The 20,225-nt window shown below is 40.5% G+C and overlaps 1 protein-coding gene across 2 annotated transcripts; it reads left to right on the top strand.

Annotated features, from left to right (window-relative positions):
* Positions 1-4,906: 4,906 nt before the first annotated feature.
* Positions 4,907-11,664, top strand: tp53 (tumor protein p53). Of its 2 annotated transcripts, none has more exons than XM_063469975.1 (11): positions 4,907-5,021; positions 5,887-6,014; positions 6,114-6,198; positions 6,316-6,504; positions 7,589-7,763; positions 8,102-8,214; positions 8,830-8,939; positions 9,133-9,257; positions 9,343-9,434; positions 9,516-9,586; positions 10,447-11,664. In XM_063469975.1, the coding sequence occupies exons 2-11, from the start codon at positions 5,926-5,928 to the stop codon at positions 10,541-10,543; spliced, it is 1,146 nt and encodes a 381-aa protein (XP_063326045.1). In that variant the 5' UTR covers positions 4,907-5,021; positions 5,887-5,925; the 3' UTR covers positions 10,544-11,664. The 2 variants fall into 2 exon arrangements, with proteins under 2 accessions (XP_063326045.1, XP_063326044.1); XM_063469974.1 differs by having other exon boundaries at positions 6,090-6,198.
* Positions 11,665-20,225: the final 8,561 nt, after the last annotated feature.

Here is a 20,225-nt window from a genome sequence, read left to right as displayed (position 1 = left end):
TAAACCAGAGCGACGCAGAGGCCCAAATTTGGTCTCATTTTGGACCGTTTTCATGAGCTTTGTTGCATAATGGCCATAGAACCCCCCCCCCCCCCAAAAGAACGATAAACTCAATCTGCAAAGCATGTGCAAAGATGCTTCTCCCTTATCACTGACAGCTCAAGGTTAATCACTTCATTTCTGGACCTGCAAATGGAGGACACACAGTTGTGGAGATGTTAAATGTCAGGTGACCTAAAAGTCGGAGTCCGCCATTATGACTCAACTTCCCTAATGGGAAGTGAAAAGGGGGCTCGTCTTTGCCACTGTGGTCGCCATTGTCTGCCTTCCCAACAGATACAAATCCCTTTCTATTTCAGATCACATGCCAAAGAGGTCATCAGCCTCATTTCACCCCCCTTCCCCCCTTCTCTGTTGCACACAACAAAGCTTAATCCTCTTCCAGCAGGCAACAGGTGGGCCCTAAAATTGGGCCCTGCCACCTGAGTTAGGAGTGTACAGTAGGTGTGGTCAGGGGGAAAGTTTGGGGAGGGACCGAAGGCGTAGATTAGGGAGTGGGTTGTGGGAGGGTTTTGCATTGGGCGGGAGGAATGGAGATCCTGCAAGCAAGCTCAGTGGAAAAAAAATCTACTCTAGATCTCCCAATAAAATGATTCATGACCACCCCTCGCAGACACACCCCCACCTCACACCACTCTCTGGTCAGAGCATGCCGCCCTCTCCTTTGCCTTTTGCTGCCCTCAAACAGTGGGAGAATCCGACACCCCTCATCCAAAGCCAGGGCCCCAAGCACAGTCATGTGTGACTCTGACTAAATGTAGAGAAACTTTACACCATCGGAATAGTGGCGTAGAGCCTCTTCCAGCACGGTTAAGGGGTTTATGTACGCAACTGGGGGGGGGGGGGGGGGGGATTAAGATGATGATATTACAGAGCCAAAAAGTATCACATGAATTCATTTGGAGTGAGCAAGGAAGGCTGAAGACTGGCAAATCGGTACAAACACACCTCACAGACTCAGCGAAGCGCCGAGGAGTTAAAGTTTTTAATGTCACAGTGTCACCTGCGTGTGTGTTTTACTGTTATCCAACCGAAAAAAAGTTACACAACCACAAACACGCACTCAACACCACGTGACACAGCCAACTAACCCAGTGTGTAAATACTGTTCCTCCTTGTCGTGACCTATTTATGCATGCACAGGCATGTATGGGTGTGTGTGTGTGTGTGTGTGTGTGTGAGAGAGAGAGAGAGTGGTTGGTGAGGTCACCTGGTTCAAAATCATGCTACTGTAAATAGAGCTGCTGATTGAATGACAGGTGTGTGACAGGCAACAACATTTGCACCAATCTATGTCGTGGATTTAGTTTTATTTCCTGGGATAAAAAAATCTGGAAGTCATGATTTCAAAAAGACTGGAAACAAACGTCAGTGATAGGGTTTATCGTTCACATACCACGCATGTATTTTTGGCTGAGTAGTCTCTTTTTACGTGTCACCGTCCTGGGGTAGAAAGAATGTGATCCAAATAGGCAAAAATAGATTTAAGTACACTTTAACAACCCCGATTTTGTATTAAATAAAGGATTAATGTAACTGAAGCACTTTATACACCCAACAAATCACAACAATTAGCAAAAAAAGTGTGAGGCTTTATAAATGAAACAGTAACTCTCATCCATGTGTATACCTTTCTGTTGCATTAGACCTCACTGTTGCATCTATATGCACTCTGGAACTGATCCAGCGTGGACTCAGTGGTCCCCATCAGCGCATTCATTCAAAGGTCAAACGGCCACCGATCCCCAAAGCGGCACCAGCAATCACTGAGCGTTCGGAGAGATGGACGACGACCAACATTCAGCGCGTTCTCTGACAGATCATGCAAGAGTCCCGCAGCGTGACACAAATCCTCCGGCACAGCTGTAGAGGTTGAGAGCAGCCCCAGGGGCCCGTCGGTGCAGCTGTTCGTCTCGCTGGCAAAGGTGCGTCCATGATGGGTGATGAGAGGCAACATCGTCGGGTCTGTTAGGAGAGATTATGAAGGAGATTATTTCATAGTGTTTCTGGTTTAAACCTCAATGTATGCAAGGTCAGAGTAAAGCGTGAGAGACGATCAGGAGCATACAGTAGCTTTATTAACACTACAACTGCCAGCTGTTTTGATCCAGTACTGTGCAGTTACTGATGAATTTGGAATGTCATACAGTGTGTTTGCATGTTTCTCATATGCTTAAAACACACTTCTCCAGTATGTAATTATTTAGTTCCCTAACATTTTAGGTTATAATTCATGCATGCATTAACCACTTTGCAGTATATGGAGCCAGTCAGTTAAAAAAAAAAAAAACCCTGAGTATCCCATAGTCCAATTCAAATCAATTTCATATATTTAGTGCCAAATTACAACAACAGTCATCTCAGGTGCTTTATATTGTCAGGTAGAGACCCTACAATCATATGGAGAAAACCCCAACAGTCAAACGACACGCTTTGAGCAAACACTTGGCAACAGTGGGACGTAATAACTCCCCTTTAACAGAAAGAAACCTCTGGAAGAACCAGGCTCAGGGAGGGGAATCTACCTTCACAGTCAACCCTGTGAAGGTAGATGGGCACCCTTGAGCCCATCTGTCACTCCTACCGCACACCTCATAAATGTCTTGTTGTCCTTGAGGCGCCTGCTTACGTTTAAGGGTCAAACAGTCAGAAAATATACGCCACACTTGGTGACAGTATGAACATCATCTTTCTGACTTAGAATTTGGGCAACCCTTAACCTGTTGTGACTGCAGCTTGACCTCTTTCTACATCTGGTCACGAGAGGAAGATTTGGGTTTGCTCACAAAAATATCTTTGTGTCAGAGCAAACTCTTCTGCCAGGACAGCCGCCTATTGGTCAGAACTCTGTGATGGCCAGTCAAGTTCTTCCACCTCAAAAGATCTCATTCATGTCTTTATGGACCTTTCTTTGATGCACTGGTGTGCAGTGATGTTGGAACAGAAAGGGCAATCCCCAAACTGTTCCCAAAGACTCCTGAAAAACAACCCCACACCATAATCCCTCCTCCACTAACTTTACATTTGGCACAGTACAGTCATATAAGTGTTTTTTTTTTAATTTAACCTTTAATTACACAGGTAGTCAGTGTGTTTTAAGCACAAATAATGTATTGGGATATGAGAAACATCCAAACACACTGTATGTAATGCCATCTTTGTGCAACAGGTAGTCCCACTGAAACTCAATGAGACAGTGATGATTTCACCAAAACATTTGTACGTCTTTTGAGAAGCACAGTGTCTAGTCATTGACTAAACTGTTTGCGTAACATGTACTCTGTTAAATAATAGGGCAGTAAACCAGTAATAGATTTATAGATAAAGTGATACCAATGAACCATCCTGCGTAAGGCCACTGAGGACAAGTCAACCAGAAAATATAGAGTACAGTGGTGTGTTAAAGGTTTACAGCCTGTTATAAATCTTAATGCCCCATGATAGACAGAATCCAACAGATGAAGAGAGTGAGCAGAGGCATTCATGTAAATTATGTCACCGCAATAGGAGGAGGGGTAAAGAGGTGGCAGCAACAAGACCTTTCCTTGTGGTGAAAAAGAGACATGATCCGTTTCTGAAAAAGAACCCTAACTTCAGCCTTAGTTTCTTTAATACATGGTCGATGTGTGGCTTAAAGGAAAGATTTTCCTCAATCACAATACTTAGGTATTTGTATCAGGTTTCAATGGAAGTTCCTCAGTACAGTTCTCCTGGCAACCGCCAGACCCAGACATGTCGATCAAATTACACGATGGAGAAGCGTGATTCGTCACTGTAGAGAACAGATCTCCACTGCTGTAGAGTCCAGTGGTGGCGTACTTTACACCACTACATCCAACACTTTGCTCTTGGTAATGTAATGCTTGGATGCAGCTGCTTGGCCATGGAAACCCATTCCATGAAGATCTTTTGAGCTGAACTGAAGGCCACATGAAGTTTGGAGCTCTGTAGTGATTGACTTTACAGGAAGTACCTCTGTGCACTTTACGCCTCAGTATCTGCTGACCCTGCTCTGTGTATTTACCACTTGTTAGTAAATACTTTGGGCAATACAGTGTATGTCATCTAGACCAACCACCTTTCCACTCTTCATCCTCTGCCCCCACTGCCTCCTTACCAATCCTCTGCACCTCCTCATTCAGTAGCTTTCTTTCTGTCCTGCTCTTTCTCTCCCTCTCACTTTCTCTCCCTCTTAATTAATCAGTTCCTCAGAGTGTTCCTTCCATCTTCTAAACACGCTCTCCTCATTTGTTAGACTAGAAAGAAAGTATTTCTGGCCTTCTGAATGACTTCATTTCTTATTTGTAAGTTGAACATACGGATAGCATTAAACTGTACTTTGACATCCACTCGTTTCTCTCTCCTCGTTATTATGATGTCATGATGTCACATTCAAATACTCATCAGAAAACCTTAAAATATGAGAAATCTGACTGAAAAGGAAATGATCAATAAAACCAAGACAATTGAAAATGTATTGGCCCATAGCGTAGCCTCAGCCTTTACATTTGAATAACTTTGGAAAGTATTTAAACACTGCAATCGCAATTTTAGTGTACAATATGTGTTTGGTGGGATTTATTCAAATACATATATAAAAAAGAGAAATTTATTGAGATCTCTCTTGAAAACCAAATCACATCAATGAAAGCGTTGACACTTTTCCATTATAAGGTCAAGGTTAAGGTTAAGGTCATGGATTACATTTTGCCCAAGTTTGTGGCTTTTCCTGTGAACGGTGCCGTGTTCACGATAGTTTTGAACACATCGTCATCGTTTCGTTTGCGTTGTGTCAGAAAAGCAGCTCTGCGATTGGACAAGCTAGCTCTTAAGAAGAGCCCCTCCTCCTCTTTCTGTGGGAATCCCCTTAACAACGTGTTCGGTCCGTAGAAAAATATTTTGGCTTGTCGGCGGTTTTGACTCTCTGCAGTCAACTGTGACTCACCAGTGGGACGCTTAAGGTACCCGTGTGGTCGTACATGCCTCATACACTAAACCAAATCCCCGAGAGTAACATTTATACGACGGGGAAGGTTTTACGACAGTTTCGCTAGCTAACGTTTAACCGAACGTCGTGCTAACGTAACTAGCTAGTCATGCTAACGCAGTTCGGCAACCTCAGCCTATAAATGTGAGTCGGACTGTGGATGCACAGTGTTTATTTACTTCGGGGTACGTTTTGACTCGAAATAAGTGTGTACGTGGTGTTATTACTGTTGAGACGTTGACACGGTGGCCATACGAGAAACGACGAGCTAGCTTCATTCAATTAAAAGATCGGCCTACTACTGGAAGGGTAGCTAATCGTAGTGGCTGTTTGGGCCGCAAAGGCAGAAGTTGGTCTAGTCTTTAAATGATCTTCAAAAGCGCTGTTAAGGAACAATTCTCTTATTATTCTTGCTTTTATAAAATCTTTTTTTAAGCTAACCGTAGTTGACTTGGCTAGTCAGCAGCTCGTCGAGTCAAAGGCCTGCTTGTTTTGAACTCATTTCCTGTGCCGCAGGAACTGTTTTTACGACGATCTTTGTTTACAAGACTTAATAATTTAAATTAAAACTGCTTTTCTCTGCTTTTTCTACGGCTTTGTTTCTTTCTCTTTTTTTTCGACCACAACAAATAAATAAATACATAATAACAATAATAAAGGGAAAGTGTTGTGGGGTTTTTTTTCTAAAAAAGTTGAACGAATGCTAGATTTAGTTTGTTTGATTAAAATTGTGGGAAAACTGTTAAATTAAGACTTTGTAGGACTTTGTAGGAGATGTGAGTTGTTGCATACCTCCATTAACTTAATCTCCCGTGCTCATTTCCTGTTGATATCCACAGCCTGCCTGCTTCACCACTGGGAAAGGAGGGAGAGAAACTATGGCAGAGCAGGGCTTCGAGGATTTACAGCTGAGCCAGAATCTACCCTTCAGCCAGGATTCATTTAAAGAGCTGTGGGACCAGCTACCGTGAGTAAAGTCTTCATGCCAGATTCCATTAAAAAAAATGTTTGTTTTTTTTAAATGCAATTATTACTCCTACAGTGTGACTGAATCTCTGTCTGTCAGTTTGGACACTATCTCAACCGTGAACAGCAGTACAGCGGGTCATGATGAAACCTGGAGGCCAGATGGCACCATGGAGATGTTTCAGGTGTGATTACCCGACCTTCTGCAGAATAGCATCTTTAAAGATTTGTCGAGATTCCTGTGACTTCAACCTGCATGTTTATTCATGGAAGCAAACTGACTTCCCTTTCTCTGTTTCCAGCTCATCAATGACCAACAGTTAACAGAGAACTTTGATGAAAATCTCTTTGAGCTTCCAAATGACGTTGTGCAAAAAGACGGCATTACACCCCCAGCATCCACTGTTCCGGTTACAACTGATTACCCTGGCGAATGCGGGTTCCAGCTGAGATTCCAGAAGTCTGGAACAGCAAAATCAGTGACTTCAACTGTAAGTTATGGTTCATCTAACCTCTGAAAATCTTATAACTGTACTTGTCGGGTTTTTTTTTTTTTTTTCTTTCTTAAACAGGATGATAAATGTTATTTGTCTTACATCTGTTTTAATTGGTATGAAACAAACGACCAAAAATCTCACCAGGAATTTTAACATAATGGGCATTTTAACTGAATCCAAGTAATTAAACCAAGATGCATTATATATGTAAAGTTTGAAGGTGCTCTCAATTGATTATTCTGCAACCAAACATGACATGGAGCAGAAAGCTGCTTTTTGAGGCTTTTCCCACAGATAAAGAAGACCTTGAGAGCTGCTTTTAGTTTAGGCAGCAGTTGCTGAACTTAGTTTTGTTTTTGTTTGGTTTTTTTATGCAGAAGGGCATATTTTATTTGTTTTATAACTTTTTTTAATTCAATAAAACAAGTTAAACTCGCATATAGAGTTTAAAATGTGGAGGCTTGTTAATGAAAAGGTCTTAAATTAGTAAAGTCACTGCTTTCAAGTTATCCCTTGATTTTAAGATGAAGAACAAAACATCTTACCTTTTTATTAAAAATCCATTCTTTGGTATAGGTCATTGTGCCATTCATGTGGAATCTTATTCATTGTGACGATTCGCTAAAATTTAACTTCCACAGTCAGTTGCTGCATTTGAAGAGCCAATGGTGTTGAGGTTTTCATGGTGACTCACCATGTAGTGCAATGCGGTTGGCTAGCTCAGTTAAAGTTAGGGTGCTCTGCAGTGTAATCCCCCGCCACCCCCGCCACTTGCTCTGGACTGCAGGAGAAGTGCCTTCTGCTTGCAAAGCACTGCTCTGACATGACGGGACATGTTCCTGCACCCTCAGAACAGAAAGGGTTAAAGTTTTAATCCGGTTCATTTTTCTTTGCTGCTTAGAAAAGTTAATGTATTTAATTCCGGATTATTTTGTTTTAGAGTAGAAAGACTAGTTGAACAATTTGGATCTGTTTGAGACTAAAGATTTAAACTTTTTTTTTTTTTTTTGTCTTTAGTGGGCATGTGAATCCAGAAATATGTTATTAACAAAACTCTTTATTTTTATATTTTATAAAGTACTCAGAGGTGCTCAACAAACTGTACTGTCAGCTGGCAAAGACCAGTCCCATTGAGGTGCTGGTGAGCAAGGAGCCTCCTCAGGGTGCTGTACTCAGGGCCACCGCCGTGTACAAGAAGACGGAGCACGTGGCTGATGTTGTTCGCAGATGTCCCCATCACCAGAACGAGGACAGTAAGGGAAACTTTACTTTACAGCATTTTTTTGGGGGAAAAAAGCAAATTGGTTGAAATATGACTGTGAGCAGAAGAGTTGGAGTTGGATTGAAGGGATGCATCGATTCTGAACGTTAAGGATGATGCCAAGACAACAATGTGGCAAATTTCAAATTAATTTGGGAGTACAAAAAAGCCCTTCATTTATTAAAAACAAGCCTTTGCAATTGTCATCACACAATATTTAAATAATTAACTTGTGCAAAACTAACACAGACTACACAGTAAATGTAGTCTTGCCTAACTGTCGGTGCATCCCTGACTATTTCAATTTGTTTTAATCTGTCGTCTATTCAGCTGCGGAGCATCGCAGCCATCTGATTAGAGTGGAGGGCAATCAGAGGGCTCAGTATTTTGAAGATCTACACACAAAGAGACAGAGTGTGACTGTACCATATGAGCCCCCACAGGTATGACTGCCCAACTGTGTTCACTCGGAGGTGCACATCTCCACTTTTTCTACACAACTTTGATTTGTACCCATTCATGTTTCCTCCATTGGTCTCATTAAATTTGTCAGTGGATGGATGAAGTGTTACCAGGATAAATCTGGAGCTGCAAGAGCTCTAGACATTTTTCTTTTCTTAACATTTTTCTTCTCCACATGAACACACACCCACACAGTTCAGGGAAGGGGTACGATTTACACATAAGTTGAATGTGTTCACTTCTATACAGGTGTGCATTTCTTCAGTGGAGTTTCATACAGATTACATATAATAATCAATCATCCAAAAAAGAGACTTCATTTTTATGATCTTGCTATAACTTGATATGTAATAAGTTGTACTTTTATAATATAAAAAATGTAGTCTCTTTTTTTTACTTTGGAAAGAACAGCGCAGACTAACACTGGTGTTTGTAATGCCACATAAAGGCACGTGTGTGTGTGTGAGATTCTGATAAATGCTCTTAGAAAAGGGTTTTTCTTTTCTTTTTTTTCTTGGATGTGTATCATATTGCCTTTTAACTCTAGGTGCGTGAGCCAGCAGTACATTTTAATATTTATACTCTTCCTGTTTCAGTTGGGCTCAGAGATGACCACCATCCTGCTGAGCTTCATGTGCAACAGCTCCTGCATGGGCGGGATGAACCGCAGACCTATCCTCACCATCCTGACCCTGGAGACTCCAGAGTAAGTCAGTTTTCTCTCATGTGTGGCCAGAAGCGCAGCCGAAACAATTTCTCTGGTGATGTTGTTTAACAGGTCATCAGGTTTTTGGCCTATTTTATCTTTAAAACTGCTTGAGAAAAGTCTCATCTTACAGTTTGTTTGTGCAGCACAGAAAAGCTGTTTGACCCTTACTGCATTGCATGTGCTTCTCTAGGGGGCTGGTTTTGGGCCGGAGGTGCTTCGAGGTGCGCATCTGCGCTTGTCCAGGCAGGGACCGTAAAACTGAGGAGGACAATAAACAGAAGAAGGAGAGCGGCACCAAAGAGATGAAAAAACGAAGTACGTTTATGCTGGTTTCAGTTTCTGTTCTTGTTTTGTTTTCTTCCTGACCTCACTGATTTATTTATTTATATCTCCTAACCAGAGAGCGCACCACCACCTGACACCACGTCCACAAAGAAGTCCAAATGTACCTCCAGTGCTGAGGAGGACGACAAGGAGGTTTTTCTCCTCCATGTAAGTGAATATGCATACAAGTACACTGAAATTCTCTCTTAGCCTTTCAATTTCATGACTGTCCTCTAATTTCTGCCGCAGGTTCGTGGGCGTGAGCGTTACGAGATGTTGAAGAAGATCAATGATGGTTTGGAGCTGCTTGACAAGGACAGGTAGGAGGCACCCTGGAAACTTTTATTGGATATGACAACAGCTACTATAAACTGACAACAACAGGGAGTCAGTCTCAGCTGGTTCCACTTGTCAGGTGTGCCTGTGGGCTTTACTGCAGTAGAATTTATCCTGTTTCCATCAAAACCTGGAGTCTCCTAATCCTGACACTAGAGGTCGCTGTTTGTGGTTGTTAACCATGCTGCACATCCTGTAAACTGAAGCACATACCAGCATAGCTCCACATTAAGTATTGTTTATGATGCTCACACTGTAGCTAAACATAGCTTTTTGTAATAAATTAGCCGTGTCGTCTTGATGGTCCGGGTGTCTGTTTTTCATGTTGTATGAAAACGAAGTTGAACCTCTGGTTTCACATTGTTTGATGTGAGCACTTTTAAACTACTGTAAACATGGCATTGCTACAACGTAGGGTGAATCCCAGTATTATATCAGGTGTGTAAGTACAGGGTGACAACCCATGTCCACAGTTAATGTAGAGATCAGAAATGGCCGCATGAGGGCTCTAATTTAAAATAAACAAACAAACTCCTTACAGGCAGCAACTTTAGGGTTATACAGATGCAGCTCATTGCTTTCTGAGTTTTACCGTCATGGTACTTTGAGATGAAAACAAAAATGAAGCATCCAGTGTTGAATACCCAAAGGTAGTGTAGAGTAAATTAACATGGGTTATTTAATTGGCCATGCCATGGTTTTGTTGTGTTTGTGCTACCTGTAACCTTTTGGGTATTCAAAGCGGAAGTTATGCTTTTGGTTTAGCAGCTTGGATGAGTGTACTGGGATGTACATTGATCTTACATATGTTGCATCATTTTATAACCCTGCTTTCTCTCTGCAGCAAAAGCAAGTCAAAGGTCTCAGTGAAGCATGAGGTTCCCGTGCCCTCCAGTGGAAAGAGGCTGCTGCAGAGAGGAGAGAGGAGTGACAGTGACTAAGATGCCCGTCACCTCAATTTCGAAAACAAACGTCACGTTTTTGTCTAAGCCTTCAGGTTTATTTCAGGTTTTAAATGCCCATTTAAAAACCAAAATGCCATCCTGCCTCAGTTAAAAAGGTTTCTAAAACTGTACTGCCTGATCAGTCACTGTACACTGACATACTGTTGTGTTCAGTTTTTTTTTTTTTTTAAATATTTTTGAAAAAAAAACCTATGTTCCTAATTGGGTTAGAGCCGTTCAGCATGGTTTGAGTGAGATTAAGAATGATCCTTGTCATAACGAGTCACTGCCGTTTATTTAAATAAAGTTCAAAGCTAGGCTTGGAAAACTTGAATGGAATTTGCCTCTAATGTTGCTGTATTACTGTGCTACAGTCCTGTCGCACTATGTAATTTTAAAAAAAAAATAAAATATATATTTTGCATGATTGTCTGGGAAATGCAACCACCTCTGCCCAACCTTGATTCATATGCAATATGTAATCATGTTTGCAGTGTAAAACAGAACTAACCCGTGGTATTAACTGATCATTCTTTAGTGGGGCTTTTTTTTTTTTTTTTTTTTTTAAATGCAGATGTATCAGTTTTGTCACTTTTTGTTTCGCCTGTTGTTGGGAACATTTTTTATTATCAGTTAGATTTGGTAGATGAGGGGCTGGCTGGATCATCCCCTGAACTAACAGTCTTTTAGTATAGATTTTATTACAGGAGAAAAAAAAAAGACAAGTGTCTGATGTTATAAGTTAGTGTTACTTGAGTAGTCGCACACAGTAAATAGATGTAATGAGAACAAAACCTTTTTTTTTTTTTTTTTTTTTTTTTTTTTTTCTGCTTTTTTTTCCCTTCCCCTTTTGGACCTTTTTCATAAAAGGAAGTGAATGTGAGCTCTCACGTTTGCATTTAAACGTCATGTTGTTGTCCCCACTGACCAAACAGTTTTTACACTGCCAACAAAAATGTGTTAAAAGGCATTCCTCTTATTATTTTTGATTATTTGGGGAAAATAGTTTTGTATAAGAGGGTTTCTCTATATTTTTCTGTTATTTTTCACTTTTGTATTGTACTAATTACTTTTTTGTGTAACTAAGCTTTAACGTAAAATAAATGCGATAAGGATCACTGTGGTTTTGTGTTCTGTTAGACTGCATAAACAAATATTTTCCTGTGCTTTGCAAGTCTGGATTATAAATGCAAAACTGGTGCCATCTAAAGGTTCTTCCAGTTGAATGGAGCCTTGTGACAGCAGTCAAATGTGGGGTTTATAACCTGTTTTATTTGCCCGCATCACAAACCGAGAGGTCACAAGAGATGCAGCGTCTGTAGACTGGGTGAGTGGTGAGGCATCAAATATTTCACCTTTAGGCTATTGTTTTTGATTAGCTGGAGTTTTTAGTCACTTTGTTTTGTTTCCCTTCTTCTAATACAATATCAGTCTGGGAGTGTACAGATCACCAATATGGGGAAGTTGCTGGTGAAATTCTGTATTTTACTGTGCTGGGGTGAGTATTTGTAGTTCATTTTTAAAAATTTGATCTGTATGTCAGATATCTTGTGAGACAGTGTACAAGGAGACATCAAGTCCAGACTTTTATGATAGTCCTGTATTTTCATCCTATGTGATAACTGTTGTCAGTTTATTAACCTCCTGAGATCCTGTGACCTTATGTGGGAACATTACGTTTTGGCTTTTCTGCACCCTGTACTCAATTCTGTGTGGAAACCGATGTTTTAATTGAGCCATAATGGAGACCACTGCTGTTCAGTGCTGTGCTTTAACTTTTTAATGCTTAGTTCTTGTAAAATCAAGTTAAACCTGAGGGTTGTCTTCCAATTTACAAACAGCATAGTACTTCAGTGGTTTACCAAAAAAAAAAAAGGCTTGCTTTGATGGTCACAAAGCAAGACATGGATGTATACAAAGTTATCACAGCTTTTTCCAAGTGTGGAGGACTGGAATGAGAAACATAATCAAGAAAATCAAAGAGAGCCACACAGTACTGAACAAGCCTGGCAGAGGCAGGAAGCGAATGGTTTCAAAGACACTACAAAGAAAACTAGTGGAACATGTGCCTAAAGATCCCAGAACAAACCCTAACCCTGGGATTTCTCAGAGACGTGTGTGAGACTAGTTTAAAACTACAATAAACGAATGCAGCCTGTTATCCAGCAATAAAAGATACACGGTTGACTGTTAGCAAGAGGGAGGCTAATAATTTTGACCCTGGTAGTTTTGGGGAAATAACAGTAAAACGATAAAATAATGTTAATATAAAATTAAGATGTTTGGAATACTAGTGTTAAAGATTCTATGCACTGTGTAACAACACTCGAGGATATACTTTAAAAATGTTTTAAATAGTGTGGATAATAATTCTGTCCTCATCTGTACTTTAAAACACTACTTTTTGTTCAAAGATGATACTAAAGTGTGGGTAATAGGACTGGGAGCATGTTTGTGTGAAAGTGTTCTTATAGTCACTACACTACATGGTATTACAGTCTCTGTAATCATAGTGCAAATACAAGATGACGCCAGCGTTGCGAAAACTCTGGAAAAAGCTATGATGCTTCCTGATTGGTTGACTGATAAGTTGGAAAGCCTGTAAAAAAAAAAACCAAACAAAAAGCCAAAAAAACAAGCAAACCTTTGTCTGCTGTCTGCTTCCTCAGCTCTGACGTCGATGTACAGCGCTGCACAGCGAGAGTATTTCATCCAGCGCAGAAATCTCACCTGGGTTGACGCCCGAAACTCCTGTCAGGTACAGTCTAAATTTGAAATTTATGCACTAACAGGCTGAAGCATGAAGCTGAGCTATATGACGTCAGTTTTATTCACTAAGGCAGATATGTGAGAGGGGATTCAATATGGAATTTAAAAATTTCAAACTTGCCATTGTGTGTAGTACAGATTGGAAGATTTGTTTTCTTCACTGTCATTTAGATTCAGTTATGATCAAGATTTTAAGCTCCTATAAACATTAACTTTATTTCTGGCTGTTTTTAAGAAATTATTATTATAGTTGCTTTTTTGAGTAGCTTTGATTTCAGGTAGAAATAAAGCAAGATGACTGAGAAATTCATTGTAGTTCAATTCAGCTTTATTTAAATAGAGACAAATCACAAAAACCTTAAGGTGCTTCATATTGTAAGGTAAAAACCCTACAATCAAGAGACCGCTTATGAGCAAGCCGTATCCGACAGTGGGAAGGAAAAACTCTTTTGACAGGAACAAATGTCCTTTCGAGTTATCTGCTTTAAGGCTTGTATTTATGAGTCCAAGTACAGTTTAAGTAGCTGCTCTGAGTTGGCACACAGTATTAGAGCAGATAACAAAGTGGTACACTCTTGTAAACTTTGTTACAGCGTTTTCAGAAGACTTTTAGAGCACCGAATTTTTGTTTCCAGTGCTGTGTAGTGCAATATTTTTTAAGTAGTGGTTTAAAGTAGCTGCTTGTTGGAATTTTATTAAGAAATGATCAGACAAAAGAGTGTTTCCAGGAAAAAAATGTTAGGTGTTCAGTTTCTATGCCATATGGGCTCATTTATATATTGAGACGAGCATATTTAGACTAATAATACATTCAATGCTGTGTTGAAGTGTTGAAGTGTTGAAGTTCAGTGTTAAATGTTGTCGTTATTAGCATCTACATGGGTTTTTTCTTTTCCAGAGATGAAGGCACTTATGACTTTTTTTTTGTCTGGCAGTTAGCTTCACTAGCAACATCCTTCCACCACATTAGCATTTTTTTTTTTTTTACAGTGCTGCACTTCGCTCTTTGAAATACACTGTTTGTCTCAGTTGAGTTGATGGTCAGAAAACTTCTTCACCCTGCTTGGGCTGTTGACACCCAGCAAAGCCATAAAAAGGGCAGCTTTTCCAATGGTTTCCATTTTTACCCCTCAGCCATAAAAGACCAATGAGGTAATGTCATCACCCAGCCTGACGGGTGGGCAGGTTGGCGGTATGGAAATGCAAGTTTGTGGATGCGATAACTCGAGAAGCAACTGACATAGGAGTTTGAAGTTGATATCCTGGGTGTATCTACTAAGAATCTCAGTTTGAATCTCAGTGACCGTGAACTCAAGGTCAGAGGTCAAGTTTTCTGAAAATCTTGTGAATGTGATAACTAGAGAACATGGCAACATAGGATTTTAAAACTGATACCATAGATGTATCTACTAAGAGACAGGTGACCACCAGTATTTTCCAACTTCTTTTCCTGGTGGTCGTTACTGGTTTTGAGATCATCCTCAGTATCAAACAGACCCTTTTTTTTAATCATTTCCAATTACAGCCTGAATGGATTTGGGTTCCCTTTGATGAAAGGATATCAATACCTACAAAGTAGTGGCAAAGGAAATTAAATTTTTTGTACACCTGTATCACAGGAGTAATAGAAACATGACTTGCCTAACATTTGGAAACCTTGGTTATGGATTAGACTAGCAGCTGTTTGTTAACTTAGAATAGCCTAAATGCTAGCAACAGGCATTCAGTATGCAAAACTCAGTATGCAAAACTGACGTACCGGGTTATATTTGAAGCAAAAAAGTGTTTTTAGTTGTGCTTGTGTCGACTGTGTGCTTACCTGTGTGTCTAAATGCAGCGGATATATCTTTAGCACAGGTTGTATGTCTGTATCAAACATCATCTTGCAGTTTAGAGCCATGAGCCACATCTATTGGTATATGTGAGCAATTTTAAACACTGGTCTAAGACCTAAGACAAAATCTACTAGTATATAAATTTGTAGCGCTTTTCCTGTCATTTTTCTCCACTTTATAGATTTAGTTTAATCTAAATTGTTAAAGAAAACATCTCATAACATGAAATGCTCTCCAGTCTTTGGCCCATCTATAAAAGACTGACGGTAGCTTTTTGTGTGTGGCCAGGCCTGCTTCAAAGAGCTGGTGACACTGACTCCAGACAACATTCAGGCCCTTGCCCGGAGCATCAACTCTGACCACTGGATCGGTCTTCGCAAGAACTTTAACTTCAAAAACAACTCTATCGACAACTCCACCGGCGACTTAACCAGCACTGTTGCAAGCTACACAGAAACCGCCTTCACCACACGCTATATCAACAACAGTGACTCCAGCAGCCCCATTATGAACTGGACTCAGTGGGCCAATGGGGATCCCCTAGCGTTCCAGAACTGGTACCCTGGCTGGCCGCTGCCTAAACCTTCCCCAAAACCTCCCAACAAAACCGTGTGCTGCAGCTGCTCCTGCACATGCCCAGCAAGGCCAACAACACCCATGACTACAAACGCAGAATTCACAACAACACCCATGACTACAACGCCCAACACGACAACAACACAATCAGGACATAATGTGACAAGTTGGAGTGATGACCCGACTGAAACAACTGATTTCACAACAGACTTCACTGACCAATCTGTTGTTACCAACAAAAGTACAACACACGTAACAGGAACGGAAAACATGACAACCCAAAGAACAACTCCATATTTCACCACAAGTGCACCCTGGACGACCACTGAGATGCCATTAGCAGCACAGTGTGAGAAGTCGCCTGTGCAGGAGCCAGCAAAACCTGAAGATGACAGTAATGATAAGAATTACATTGAAGACTCGTGTGTGGCCATGCTCAGCTTTGGGCCGTGGATTGAAAAGAGCTGCCTGGACCTTCTGCCATTTATTTGTTATGAAGGTAGGTCATAAACTGTATGGGTGCAGAGATGCAGATACCTGCTAATTTATCACACAAATAAAATACTACAGTTAAAACTAAGGGCACCCTTAATGCTTCGATTTAGGAATTTAGAGGTTAAGTTACAGCCAGATGCTGTGAGCACTTTAGGTGTGTCTAAACACAGTGCTGCAAGTAGTGGATGTGTTGCCAAATTCACCCCACGGTCAGACTGCAATGAAAAACCACTAAGACCCTTAAGAGTTACAGTTAGCATGTTAAATGTTAAAGTTTATGACAGTACAATTAGAAAAAGACTGAACAAGTATGGTAGAAGTGTTACCAGAAGAAAGACTGTTCTCTCTAAAAGATCATGGTACCACGGCTTAGATTTGTATAGCACCATTTGGACAAACCTCTGAAACAATGTCCTTTGGACAGGTGAGACCTAGGTGGCGATCTCTGGCTATAATGCACAGCACTGTGGCTAATCATCTCCACTTCTTCTGGATCAAACCAAACAGCATATCAGTGCAAATACCTCATACCAACAATCAAGCACAGTGGTGGTGGGGTGATGATTTGGGCTTGTCTTGCAGTCACTGAGTCAAGCTCCTCTGAGTTCTCCTCAAAGTTTTCTACAGTCAAACTATTTGTTTGGCAGCTAAAGCTTAACTGAATCTGATTGAGTGCATATAAAACACTAATCACCTCACTTTGGTGATGATCAAGCCACTTCATCAGATTTAGGCTTATATGATTGACCTTTTTGAAGCAATGCTTTAAATTCGCCAAGTACACATAGCACTCATAGCTGCCTGTTTAGTGTAGTGGGTCAAGACAAGAGTAGGCCTACTAAACCAATCAAACACAGGTTAAGACCATAAATTCATTTATTTTTTATATTTAACCTCCTAAGACCCAAACTCCTTCATGGCATGCATTTTTAATTTCTCTTTGCTATTTGGGCCGATTGGGACCCGATGAATGTAAAAATAAGAATTACCTGATTTTTTTTTTTTTACCTGATTTTTGTCTCTGAGAAAAATTAGATCCACATAAGAAGACATTTGTTTTAAATTTCGATAGGACAGTGGCAGTATAATGTCCTTGTAAATGGATATCAGGCCCTTGTAGAGCGAAATTTAGTATTTAGGTCTAGACAATCCAAAATGTGATGTACACATACGTGGACGCCAGGTCCTAGGAGGTTAAAAAATAGGAGTAGTTTTATTCTGTCATAATCAGATATATGATGTTTTAATTCATTATAGGCTCAGAACATGGAGTAAACTTAATCTCAGTATCCTAATGTCCACTTTATATTTCCTGCCAAAAAAGACCCTTGAATATTCCTTATTTGCTTTAACTGTAGGTGACTTTATTGCACATAGCTTAAACAATCATTTAGAGGAAGTAAGTTTTATACACCACACATTTTATTTTAGTATCTCCCTCCTCAACTCTTTGGGGCATTTGTCCTTGCCTTCATGTTGCTGTCTAAGTAAAATTCTTCATCATGTTTTCAAACAGATCGCTTCATGGGACAAGTCAACGTCACCAATATAACTTTTGAGAGCGCCAACCTGACATGGATGGTTGCACCTGGCGGTATTAGCCATTATCGTGTAGAGGTCAAAGGTCAAAAGGATAACAAAACATGGGTGTTTAACTACACTGATTTGACCTATGGCCTCTCCAACCTGACAGCAGGCACCTCCTACTCGGTCCAGGTGTTCCCCGTTAAGTGTGACAGAGACCTCAACCCAGAGAATGCCACCTTCTACACCAGTGAGTTTCAATGGACGTGAGAAATATAGATTCATTTACGCACCTGTTCACCTGCTTATAGTTCTGATGATATACCCCGAACAGCATCATGTAAACACCCAGAACAACACTCACACTTAAGATCACAAATTTCCCACTATTGTACTACATGGTATATTTAAGTTTACCCAAAGTTTATGTTTTTCTTTTCTTTATGCTTTCCCCATCTGAGCCTGGTTCAGCCTGACGTTTAGAAAAACATAAAAGAGAGAGACACTGATGATATCTGTGTTTTTTTCAGTACCTAAGGCAGTCACAAACCTGACAGTCAGTTCTGTGGAGAAAAACTCTGTCTCTCTGAGCTGGGACAAACCAGAGGGAAACGTGGATTTCTATCGTCTGACTTATGAGACCACCACTGTTAGAGTGACAAATGAGACAAAACAGGTTGAGGGTTTGATACCTGGAACCCCCTACAATTTCACTGTTGTCTCGGGAGTCAATGATGCATCTAAATGGAGTTATGAAGCTCATGTCTCAGCGTGTACCAGTGAGTTTTTGCTCATTCTTTGTCGTGTATACGTCTGTGCTACACATGTAACATTCATATCTGTTTTTCTTCTTTTAGTAGCAGGAAGTGTAATATGTGATTGAAACCAGTGAAAGGCGCCGAAAAGCTTGTTCGTGCTTAAACGAGGAAGCGGTTTACAGTTTGTCCTTTCTTGCTAACATAACATGAAATTCAAATCAGCAAAGGCAAATGAGAGCCACTGCTGACGTGAAGAGAGGCACCTGTAAAGTTTTCCTGGTGGATGTGTCTGTTTTTTGCTCATCTGTTTGTTCCTGATTTCAGAGCCTGATAAAGTTTACAACCTGACAGTGTCTGATAACAAGGATCACTCGATGTTGGTCAACTGGGATCGACCTGTGGGAAACTTCACAGATATCCTTGTGGTAGCGAACTACACGAATGGAGTGTATGTATTTGTAGAAATCCAGCCACACTGTATGCACACACATTTTTCTCTAAGCAGAGTTTATGTTTCTCAGACTGTGAGGACAAAGTTTTGCACCCCTTTGATTTATTGATTAACTTATAGGAAGTTTGCCAAAAAATCAAATAGAATTAAAATAATAATATACACATATGTAGCCTGTTGTGTTGTTTGGTCATTTAGATTCCTTTGCTGTTTGAGTTACCCAGCTTTTATTTTTTTGAGAGATCAGCTGCAAAAATGCCCTAAATGTTGACTTTAAATGTAAATTTTAATTCCTGTCAATGTTCCATGTATTTCTATTACATGTTTTTGATTGATATACATTGACTTTTTATATTTTCCTCAGTAATTAATCATTGAAATAAATAAACCTTTAAAGTTTTAAAATATAACTCGCTTGGCAGACTGAGAGAATCGTTTTTACGGCGCCTGTCTTTGAGTGCTCAAAGCCCTCCCTCCAAAATTCACGATGAAATAAAAAACCTGTGAAAGAGTTTCAACGGCAATTTCCAAAAATCACGATTTGGTCACTAGAACAACTGGTCACTGTTTGGGTGTATGTCTCCTTCTGGACAATGATGCGGTGATAGGTAGCTTCTGATTTTGAGGTTAACTGTCCCATCAGGTCTTCTTATTACAGCTGAATAGATCTTCATATTCAGCTGGATGAAAAGAAGAGTGGAGTTTTGGGTATGAGCTATAGTAACAGTTTCTCTTTGTGACAGAAGCCTGTTCACAGAAGTTGTAAATACCACTCAGCAGAACGTGACAGTAACAGGTCTGCTACCGGCCACACATATATTCATCTATGTGACCGTGCGGGTCAACGAAAACCTGGTGGGAGAAACCGTAACGATCGACAGCTTCACAAGTAACTCTTTCTCATTGTTCAGATTTTTTTCATTGTTGATGCACAGAAACAAATAAACGGGAACTGTCCCACGCTACACTGATCACCTCTAATCTGACTGCCTGTCTGTTTTGTAGCTCCTGGATCGATTTCAAATTTGACTTTGAGTACAACTAATGACTCCCTCACCGCTACCTGGCGGCCTCCTGATGGTAGCGCCTTAAATTTCACAGTTGAGCTCTGTCTCAACCAGACACTTGTAAACAAAACCAGTGTAACAAACACAAGCATCACATTCAGTGGTCTGAAGAATGCTGCCAATTACTCTGTGGCCGTCTATGCAGTGAGTGGACAATTTGCCAGCAAGAACGTGTCCGCCTCCAAGTTCACCTGTGAGTCACTT

This window comes from Pelmatolapia mariae, linkage group LG3_W, assembly GCF_036321145.2.
Source record: "Pelmatolapia mariae isolate MD_Pm_ZW linkage group LG3_W, Pm_UMD_F_2, whole genome shotgun sequence".
NCBI lineage: Eukaryota > Metazoa > Chordata > Actinopteri > Cichliformes > Cichlidae > Pelmatolapia > Pelmatolapia mariae.
Note: the sequence above shows the minus strand (reverse complement) of the source record. Positions and strands in the feature narration are given on the sequence as shown.

Coding starts and splice junctions, on each gene's coding strand:
- tp53 (XM_063469974.1), top strand. CDS start 5,926: ATGGCAGAGCAGGGCTTCGAGGATTTACAGCTGAGCCAGAATCTACCC. Junction 8,215..8,829: donor TACCATATGAGCCCCCACAG/GTATGACTGCCC, acceptor TTCCTGTTTCAG/TTGGGCTCAGAGATGACCAC. Junction 9,435..9,515: donor AGGAGGTTTTTCTCCTCCAT/GTAAGTGAATAT, acceptor TTTCTGCCGCAG/GTTCGTGGGCGTGAGCGTTA.